The sequence below is a fragment of the Plectropomus leopardus genome, chromosome 18, assembly GCF_008729295.1.
Source record: "Plectropomus leopardus isolate mb chromosome 18, YSFRI_Pleo_2.0, whole genome shotgun sequence".
NCBI lineage: Eukaryota > Metazoa > Chordata > Actinopteri > Perciformes > Serranidae > Plectropomus > Plectropomus leopardus.
Window position 1 is genome coordinate 5,151,140 of NC_056480.1, and position 11,173 is coordinate 5,162,312.

The following is an 11,173-nucleotide window of genomic DNA, read 5'->3' on the forward strand; positions in this document are numbered from 1 at the left end:
TACAAACTCTGATTATGTTAAGTTTTTAAAAAGATAAACTCCTGTAAGTGGCTTAAGGACTTAATTGCAAACCTGTTTGTGAATAAAACTAACAAAGGAAGGTTTAACCCCCCTTCACACTGCATATTTGTTTAAACATTTTGCAAATAATATAAAGTTTTCAGAGGGAACGTGTAGAGTGAACATCTGAATAACCTGCCCTCTGGTGGGCACTAAAGACAGAAAAAGTCTCTGAGTGATGTCACACTTGACCTTCTTTCTGTCAAGCCTGTCATACAAAAAAAATGTTATTACGACACATTTTCACCTTTATCACACCCAGCATTAGGCCGGTTGCTGGGAGATGATGTTTGGAGAGCGAGGAGAATGATGATTGTGTCAGGAGCTTATTAAATTTCCCCCTATTGAGGGAAAGATAGCGGGTATTCAGTAGGACAGGCATATTAAGTGCAGCCTTTTGATCTGATCAAACAGTCTGCTACCGGGAGGTGAAGCATGCTGCCAGAGAGCCGCAACCTCAGACAAGACGGCCGCACGGTGATGGAGAGCCTCGTTCTTCAAGCTTCACACAGGTGAGTCGGCCACGCTTTTTAAAGCAAGTTATGAGGCTCTATATAGATGTATTTTTATCTGATTCTTTAATTTTTTCTCGTATTTTTATTTTTGTTTGATAGCATGGTGTTTGGTAAAACTGGGGGAGGTAAATGCTGGAAGTTAAAGCTGTTATATTTTACATTTGTGTAGGATTTTCTTTATATCCAAAGCCTTCATACCCAAAGATTGATTAATACATTTTTGGTTTTGGTCTTTTTTTTTGTTGGACTTCTTGACACTAAGAGAACTGCAGAACAAGCCTCATCCATTTACCCAGTACAGAAGGCTTTTTGAGTGTTGATTTCTGTACTCTCTGCTTTAAAACGTTTGCATCTATCTATCAATCTAAATCCCTTGGTTTTTTTAGATGATATATATTTTTTATCTAAAGTTATTGTGACAATTCTACTTGTAATAGTTGCAAATGAATGAAAAGGGTTTCTTTGAGTAATTAAGTTGTAATTTCTGCTTATGCATTCAAGCATTTAAGTAATATAGTTTTGTCTTTACTAGTTTATTTTCCAAATATTTTCTTAGAACTGGAATACTCTCTTTTAAAAATCTTCAGATAAATGTATAATGCATGGCTTGTACAGTACGTCTCAATGTTGTTCATGCTTTTAAATTGGGGGGAAGAGTGCAACGTAGTGCTGAAAGACCGTCCCCAGCCTCTATCTTCCTGCTCTCAGTCAGCACAAGCTAACAAGCAGCAACAGCTAGCATCCGACACTGAGCCGTTAAAAGTCCCAATGTTCGGTTAATAAGTGTTATGTGAAGTTCACCATGTGATGCTTACAGTTAGCCCTGTCGCTGTGTGTGTGCACCTTTCTTCCTGATGCATACACTCCTGCAGCAGTAGTCTTATGATAAACAGAGAGAAGAGAGAGAGAGAGAGAGAGAGAGAGAGAGAGAGAGAGAGAGAGAGCGAGAGAGAGAGAGAGAGAGAGAGATGATAATAAGATATTCATTTTTAAATAGTCAGAATTGCAGTAAAGTTGCAGTGATTGGGTTTTTTGTGTGTTTCCATTTAATGTCAAAGAGAGGTCTCTGAAGACTGACCTCTTTTTTTTACATCTCTTACATATTCAGTCTCTCTTTCAAACTCAATGCAGACTAACTTGGATCAATGTTTTAGTGCTGCTTAGGTGGAGACAGATGTTATTTTGTGTTCTGTCATTGTATCTCACTGTTTAAGCAGCTAAAATTTAGCGCATTCATCCAGGTACTGTGTCTCCATCAATGCTGATCGGAGCCAGAGGCAGTAAAACCCGTAACTACAGGAGAGTCATTTGACCTTTCCTATTGCAGCAAAAAGCCAGATGTTAGCGGGCATTAATTACTTTTTTGTGCAGTTGGAATGAGGGTTTAGACCTGAGAAGTCAAACTTTTTGGGCTTTTTTCATTTTCTTGAATGTTTTACTTTTCTGAGTCATGTTTTTTTTTTTGTCCAGTGTCTGAAAGAGTCCGTCCCGCCATGCTCAACTCTCACCTGTTGCTCTCCGTGTACATCGTCACCTTTCTGATGGGAGTTCCTGCCAACATCCTGGCATTCTGCACCTTCTGCCGCAAGGTGCGCCGCAAGGCAACCCCAATAGACATCCTCCTCCTCAACCTCACCATCTCCGACCTCATCTTCCTCGCCTTCCTGCCCTTTAAAATGAAGGAGGCCTCGGACGACATGGCCTGGCTGCTGCCCTACGCCCTGTGTCCCTTTTCTGGCTTTATGTTCTACGTCACCATCTACAACAGCACCCTGCTCCTCACTGCTGTGAGCGTGGAGCGCTACCTTGGAGTTGCCTACCCCCTCAGGTATTCCCTGTGTCGTAGGCCGCGCTACGCCGTGTTGGCCAGCATTATGTTCTGGGTGGTGACCTCTCTGAACCTTAGCATCGTCTACATCATGCCCTACTCCCAGTGGAGCAAAGGGGCAGACGCTGACGACAAGAATGGCAGCACCACCAGCGACTCTGCCCCACCTCCACCCACATGCTACCTAAACTTCACGGAGGACGAGCTCGAGATCCTGCTGCCAGTCCGCCTGGAGCTCTTCTTCGTTCTCTTCTGTGTCCCCTTCATCATCTGCTGCTTCTGCTACGTCAACTTCATCCTCATCCTGTCCCGTCTCCCGAACATCGGCAGGCGCCGGAGGCTGCGTGCCATCGGTCTGGCACTCGGCACACTGATAGTATTTGCCGTCTGTTTTGGGCCTTACAACGCTTCCCATGTGGTAGGATTTGTTCGTAAGGAGAGTGAAGACTGGAGGAACGTGGCATTGCTCTCCAGCACCTTCAACGCCTGCCTGGATCCAATTATCTTCTACTTCTCCTCGGCGGCTGTCAGAAGCATGTTAAGTCACTGCCGCAGGAACATCACCGCAAAGCTGCACATCCTGAGGTGTGGAGGCGAGCCCCACTGTCCGCAACAGAGACCCTCCAAGACAGACAAATATAGGGAAGAACCGCGTCCTTGAAATTTCTTGAAAAATTATCGGCCTAAATGTATTTTGTTGGTATTTTTGCTTATTTAATGCAACAAAAAAAGACAAAATTAATGGTTTTGAATTGTTATTTGTCACTGACCAATGAAAGGGCTGTGAGCCAATATAAGATGAACCAATCACTGTGGCTAACAGACAAGTTAAGAGTCCTTTTCTCACATCATGTGGGTAAAATTTGCTCTAGAGTGAAAAAGTTCTGTATAACCCACAGTATTCAGAATATTTATATAGCAGAAAACAGCTATTTGCTATTTAAAGATATGGTGAAGTAATGCCATCCTGAGCAGAGAATGAAGTCAAGCTACATCTTCTCTGTTTTTTGTTGTGATATATGGTCTGGCTGCACATGCATGTTAGCGCATGTGAGTCCCTGTGTAGCTAATCACTGCACTCATACAGAGGTTATGGCTAAAATTGGGACAGCATCGTTGCAGAAACATCAGCCTCCATCTTCTTTGAGAGCCATATGCAGGCTATATCGGCCCGAAATCTGAATCATTCTTATACTTTAGTTTAATCTCCTTTTAAAGGGATAAATATAATAAACACTCAAATGTGCAAGTTTATTTTGAGTTATTATCTTCTGTTTTTGTCAAGCTAAAACTCTCACTGCTAAAATGTTGTGTCATCAGCTTATGATGCATTTTCATGTTTCTTTATATACAGATGTCACAACAGAACAGTGACACTTTAGTACCACCTGTGAATAAGTTTTTAAATGAGCAGTTGTTAATCATTTGAACGTAAATGTTGTGACACTATTGTGGATCTTTCATTTAAAGAAATTTGCACATTTGGAAGCTAATACTGTGCCAGTACCAGAGTATAGTGAACATGGCTGTTTCATGATAAGTCTCCAGATCTGCTGTGATTATTGTTGGTGAGTAAAAATGCTTTGTCGTTGCAGTTGGAAACCAAAGACAACCATTAAAAGTGAACTTTGTAAACTGAAATTTGTTTTCAGTCTTTAATTTCTGAGCTTTGTTGCCCAGAAAGGACTAGTAATATTACCAGCACCCATTTTTCTTATATCAAAAAGATGTTAATGCCATCTATGTACTGTATATACACATGTACACATACATGTATCACTTGAACAGTTTCCTGTTTTGTGTTGCTAACGAAGCTAATGATAGTTAATGTGCTAAAATGTTAGCATTACAGAGAAATCCAATATCCCTCTTGATACTTCCCCAATTTCTGTTTAGCTGAACATGATAACCCTCATAAACATAACATTATTCATGCCTACGACAGAAAATACTTTTTATCTTACCTGATAGGAAGAGTAGCAGCCGGCTGGGCAGAAAGTCGGACCACACGACAAAAAATCGTCAGTTACATTGCGGTATTTCATGTTATAGGCAGGTAAGGAATTAAATGCCCACTAGTTTGTGTTGATTATACACACTTTGTTTATCTATCAGTGTAGCTGTCCGTCCATTCCACTTTCGGGTCGTATCGTCTCCCTCAGTTGTCGAAAACAAGCGAACAAAACCTACTAGCTAACGCTAGCTAACGGTTGTAGAGATTTTGTTTTGCCTCCAGCTAAGCCCCGCCCACCAAAAAACGTCATCGTGTTTACTAACAGTAAAGGGTCTCTAAAGCTCAGCAAAACTCAAAAGACAAAGCTTAAATGACAATACAGACTAGGCGAAAACAGTGCCCCAAATGTGAGTCATGTAAGACTGTGGGAAAATGTGTTCTCTGTTTGTAGAGTACTGCAGTTAATGTGGTATTCAGAGACCCAGCTGTACTCTCTGTAAGCTTTGGGCACAAAGGGAGCAGGAATTGGTCCCATCAGGACATGTCCCTACTTTGTCCTGGTTAAACATCCTTTTCTGGGACTCACAGTGCAGCGAGGACACTGTTCAATCAAAGATGAGTGTTTTACAGGAGCGAGGGATAAAGCAATTAAAAGCCAGCGGATGTTAGACTACATAAGCAGGAAGTCGAGACAGCACAGCGCAGAGCTAATTTAGAGTTATAAGCACAAAGAGGCGGAAGTGTAAACAAAAGATTACACAACGGGTAGTGAGGCGCAGTTATGAGGTGTGTCTTTCAAACAAGGAGTGACTGATAACCATCTTCAGGCCATTTCCTGTCAGTAATATTGAACGCAGCGCTCCTATACAGCTGAGTGCATGTACACACAGATAACATCCGTTTATAGTGTCCTGCTGTATACTGCAGCAGGCTCAGCACAGACTTCATTTATTAGTTTATTGTGTACACCTGTAATTTATAAAAAAGTTTAATGAATCTAATTTAATGTTCTGCAGCAGGTGAAGAGTCTGCAGACATACAATAAATGTGGGATGCAGTTATTGCAGATTTCTTTTTCACCCTAATCATCCTCATGTCAGGGTCATTTGGTTACATGTTTTATATTCAGCTTATTCACTTCCAGTAAAACTATATTATTGTACATATACAGTTGTGTTTTACTTTGTTACAAAACTTGAGAATTTCCTGGGAATATCTGTACTCTACTTGAGTTTTTATATTTATGCCAACTTTTACTTTTACTCCGCATACATATACACATGCATTTCCTAAATAAAATATAGCTTGTATTTTACACCAATATAGAGAAGCCCTAAGCGGCCATACATTCATAATTTTTTTCCCCTCTGTTTTCCCAAGATAACGGGATAATTTTCCCGAGATCACCAGAGAACAAAACTGTCTTTCCCCAAAGATATGCTTTTTTTTTCTTAAGATTAATTTTGGGGTATTTTTTCCTTTATTGATAGGTAAGTTATATTGACATGAAATGTGGGAGACAGAGGGGGACAGCAAAGGGCCACAGGCTGGAATCAAACCTGGACCGCTGCAAAGGCCTTGGCATATGGTCACACACTCTAGCAGGTGAGCAATACTGTAATAGTAGGTTATTCATCAAAATATCTTATTTGAAATATCATATCAGTGTAGCAATGTATGGAAGGCCTAAGCAGCTGTACATTCTTAATTTTTTTTCTCCCCCATTTTCCCAAGATAACAAGATCATTTTCTCAAGATCTCGAGATAGCTCAACTGTTTTCCAGGGATAACAACATAATTAATCACATCTCAAGACAATGAAACTGTGATTTCCCCGAGATAACCACGTAATTCATTTGAGATTGTGAGACAACAAAACAATACCGTAATAGCAGGCTATTAGTCGAAAGAAGCTTTTTGAAACATCATACAGTGTAGTAATGTCAGAGAAAAAGGAGAATATTAACCACCGCATCACATGGAGGTGATGGTGTGATGGCTATTTGTGTCGAGACGAGCAGACTGACAAGATACGTGGGAGATATGTGGGAGCCATTTAGCATGTATACTTATTTTATGTTGTTATATAGTTTGGTATGTATAGACTATAATATTTGGACCACAAGGTGGTAGTGTGGGTTTACAGTCTATCATGTCACATTGGTCACAGGTGTTAGAAATTAGCTATTTTAAAGTCACGCTGGAGCGGAAATATGCAGGAACTTGTGGTTTTTACTGTAATCACAGCAAAGCAAAAGCAGCAAAAGTAAACCGCATCAGTGCACGTTCACATCATCTCACAAGGTCATCAGCTCTCATCATTGTGCAATAACAATAATAAAGTCTGCCTAGGAAAAGTTTTCTGGGAAAACTGAGGGGGAAAAAATGCATGAATGTAATACATTTCTATGTTTTACTCCAGTATGTATGCATTTCTATGTCCTACGCATTTTTATGACTTAGTTAAAACAAAATAAAATCAGTGGGCCTGGTTTGCAAGTTAGATCAAAACACCATATTGCAAAGATTTGTACACAATACCGGAAAACTGAAAACATCCTTGTTCTTTCGCAGCCTTCTTACTCACCAGACGTGTCACCCGCTGAGAAAATTTGGGATTTTCTGGGTTGGTGTGTCTGACAGCGACTTCCAATTCCTGCTGAGCCTCAGCAGTTCATCCAGCCACTTCAGAGGAGTGGGCCAACACTCACAGGCCATAATCAGCAGCCTGAGATGCGGCACTGCATGAGGCCAAGCGTCACAGCAGATACTGACTGATTCTTTGGGGTATCTACGATGCCAAAATGCATTTCTAGTCATGTGAAATCCGAATAAAAGTTGTTTTTTTTTCCAAGATAAAATTGTACACTGAGTGTCCTTTCTTATGAACCCAACAGCACACCTGTGCACTAACGATGCTGTTTAATCAGGGTCTTGATGTGCCACACCTGTCAGGTGGACGGTTTATCTAGGAAGAGAAGTGCTCAATAATACAGATTTGGGTAAATAGCAACCAAAATTTGAGATAAGTCCTTTGTGCATATAACAAAAGTCTTAGAACAATCTGTCGGTCAGCCGGCGGGCCCTCGTCTGGTTCATTAAATCAGTAAAATAAGTGAACAAGTGCTTGGTTTGCTGTGTTGAAGTGGTTTACATCTGTTATTAGAAAGCTACACACCTTGTTTTATTTATGACAATTTCAAGATACAATCACCCGAGCAAGGTCAATAAACCCTTCTGTCACACAAAAAACAACAAAAAAACAGCTATAACTCACCTACTGTGCTTTATCATAATACACAGACTGATAATATTGTGATGAAAACAGTCCTCATATATTCCCAAAAGTCCAGAAGATCGAAATCCAGTTAAAAATTAAAGTCAAACACAAAATTACATCCTTCTCAACTGCCTGTCAGACTTCCTTTTTTACACAAACTTTCATTAAAAAAGGGTCTTTAATTATATTAAAGCATTTGTTCAAAGATTAACTCTTCTGTTCTCATTCTCAAAAGGGTCATTATAACTGCTAATAATTGTATTAAATTGTATACCATGATATTTTCTGAGACAGTTATTGTACCATTAAAATCTCATACTGTTGAAACCCTGTTTATGATGGTTATGATGAGGGTGGTGTAAAAACATATTCTGTTAAAATATATAATTAGCCCATTTTCCTATTAAGATGTGGGATATGCAGGTATTCAGATTTTAATCTGATTATTTGGATATGTATACAGTGCAACATACGGTGCCAACTGTAGTTAAGTTTGAAAAAATACTATTGTGATGGTATGAAGCTTGATAAAAAGCAGCTCCAGCCGTTAACACATTTCTGTATTTTGACATGACAAACAACATGTTAGGGCACATTTATCAGAGTAGAAAAAAAAATAGTGGAATATTTTCCATTAGACATGTAAACAGCCTAGCAGAGACTTTTATGGAATAAGGATAAAAAACTCTATTTTTTATGAATGTTAACTTACACAGTGAGGATTTCAACAAAAACACGTTTCATACACAGAGTATTTATTCCAAAAAATTAAATATGACAACCAAATAAAAAGGCTCAACTTAGGACCAGGATCAGATGAGTGTTAAGACAAAAAAAAAGGTCTCGACATACAGTTTTACTTCTAAAAGTGACACCATTTAATAATGAGGCAAAAAAAGCACATTAATATACTGTGAAACCCAAACATTGTTTTCTTTTTGATATGCAGCCAACCACAGAGGTTCAAAGATTTATTATTGTGGGGAATCCCTCGACGTGGGAAACGGGCACTCGTGGATTTGACCGAAGAGTTAGCGCGGATCTGTAAACGTCTAAATTTCACATTAAAAAGATAAAAAGAGGGTCAGATAGAAACATGCACGCACGGAGGGAAACTGATTGCACAGAAACTTTACACCTGCTTCATTATTGCCATCCATTCAAGAATAAATTAAAGGAGGGAAAGAAAGTGTTTACAGGTAGTACGGGAGGCACCTACAGAAATAAAGATAAATAAATAATGCTACATAACGTCTAACTGAGCTACTCGTTACCTACATAGTTAATCCTCTATTTTATTTTGTCTTTAGAAATGTTAGTTTTTGGGTTGTGCTTAAGAGTGCCCGTCCACTAAACCGATCCTTTTGGTCCTGTCAGCTCCACACTGATCAGTTCTGCATATTTTGAGTTCTTGGCATATATCAGAGGTATCCACACACACACACACACACACACACTCACACACATACACACACACACAAATACATATGCACGCACAGAGTCACGCCTTACAGTATCGTCATGTATCAATATATACTTGTCAATGTAGACTCAGGCCTCAGCGCCCTCTCTGAAAGTTAAGATTTCTTTGATTTTCTCAGCACCATCAGGAAAGGCACAGTCTGTTCACGGACAAAATCGGTGCGAGGATGAACTATCAACCCTCCTCCGCTCATGAATATCCGAGAGGAATAAAAAACTTGAATGCATTTTGCAGCACATGCATTGAAAAACGTCTCAATCAAAGTTTGACGAGCTTTTGAGATGATAAACTAACAGCAGAAGATCTTCACATTTTTGCAGAGGGAGGATTGACGGCTCATCCGATCACTCGCATGACAAAAACAAACCCCGACAGTCTCCGCAGAGCACGTCGATGCAGCTAACACGTCGCTTTTCACATGAGTAAACCTATTGCATTATCAAATTTGGAAAAAAAAAAACAATTATTTAACACCATATTTCCACACAGCTCCTGCTCTCAAATAGGACTTTGTTAGAAAATATAAGTGGTGTGTGCATCATAATATTTCTACATATAAATATATCTCAATTCAGATTTAAAAATGCTTTTATTTTTGCGGAAAAAAGGCATCTGATGTCCAGCGCTGTAAAGCCAACAGGCTCTAGAGGTCAATTTACTGTAACGTGGCGTTAAAAGGGTCGTAAGGCTCCGTTTCAAAACAAGAGCCGACAATGTTAAACATGCCCACGACTAATTATCTTCAAGTAAAATCAAATGCTGGTAATGTGTGACATTAAGAAACAGCTGACGACAAACACAGAGGGGGACTTGTGATATTCTGAGAATTATTTTAACTGTTCAACCATAAATAGATGCATCTCTTTAAGTGCAGTAAAATACCGTTATCCTCTTCGTATCTCTGTATTAATATATAGCCTGTATGTATCTGATGAAATATTAAATAAACGTTTCTTATAGCAGCTTCAGTTTGGTTCATATGGCTAGCACAGTTAGCAGTATGGAGCACCTCAGCTCAATGCTGCAAGGCTCCCCGAGTCATCCACCCCCACCCCCCCCACCCCCGACCAGGCACGTTGGTTTGGTCCAAGTGATGAAACCTGAAGGCTTCCTCTGTATTAAACTGAACTGCAACGCCATGATGACAACACCCTAAAAGACTGGGCGTTGAAAAACCGCCAACGTCGACTAAGTAAAGCCATAAAAACTACTGATAAACTTAAAAATGTTGGATTCTTTCAAGATTGCATGCTTTTATGTGATATTATTTGGTTATTATGATGGATCATTAAGCCACAAGTGTGTCCAAACATAGCTGAATATCTGTTCTTCACTGCAACATGACATACAGTTTTCTCCAAGTAAAAAGTGTTTTCAGAAAAAGTACTCTCTGAACTAGAGCTGTAACAATTGGTTGATTAACTGATGAACAGAAAAATAATTACCAACCTTTTAAGACATTTTTCAAGTAAAAAAAATGCCAAAGGTGAGAATTTGATGCTTTTCTTTCTCATATATGAACGTGAACTGTGTTTCTTTGGAGTTTCAGACTGTTGGTCAGACATAACAAAGTTTGATAAATCTCCACTGGCTATGGGAAACTATAACAGACATTTCACACAAAAAAACAATTAACTGATGGTGAAAATAATCATTATTTGCAGCCCTACTCAGAACCGTTAAAGTACTGAAGCCGGCTCTAGAGATACTCAGCCCCAGATCTGAAAACAAATGCAACACAGCTACAGGAGGTGATAAAAATCTCATTATGAAGTCTCTAACTGGCAGCGAGTCCGATCAGTGCACCGAGTAAACAACAAAGGTCTCTGCCGTCGCCTGGCTGCATGCAACACCTGCTCAGAAATTCACATCTATAAGCGCATATTACTGACCGAGTGTGATTATTATGTTTTTGTTTTCTTCTTTGTGATCTTGAGGAAGCAAGCTTTGCTTTTTGAGATCATAACATGATAACAAACGATCATGCAAAAGAGTGGCCATTTCATTAGGTATGATATAATACAGCTCTCTAATGTTCAGTTTTTGGTGACAC

General features: G+C 39.5%; 1 protein-coding gene across 1 annotated transcript; it reads left to right on the forward strand.

Moving 5' to 3' along the window:
- The first annotated feature begins 511 nt into the window (after positions 1 to 511).
- LOC121958316 (free fatty acid receptor 3-like) lies at positions 512 to 3,064 on the forward strand. Its single transcript, XM_042507218.1, has 2 exons — positions 512 to 572; positions 2,046 to 3,064. The coding sequence occupies exon 2, from the start codon at positions 2,069 to 2,071 to the stop codon at positions 3,062 to 3,064; it is 996 nt and encodes a 331-aa protein (XP_042363152.1). The 5' UTR covers positions 512 to 572; positions 2,046 to 2,068.
- The last annotated feature ends 8,109 nt before the right edge of the window (positions 3,065 to 11,173 follow it).

Coding starts and splice junctions, on each gene's coding strand:
- LOC121958316 (XM_042507218.1), top strand. CDS start 2,069: ATGCTCAACTCTCACCTGTTGCTCTCCGTGTACATCGTCACCTTTCTG.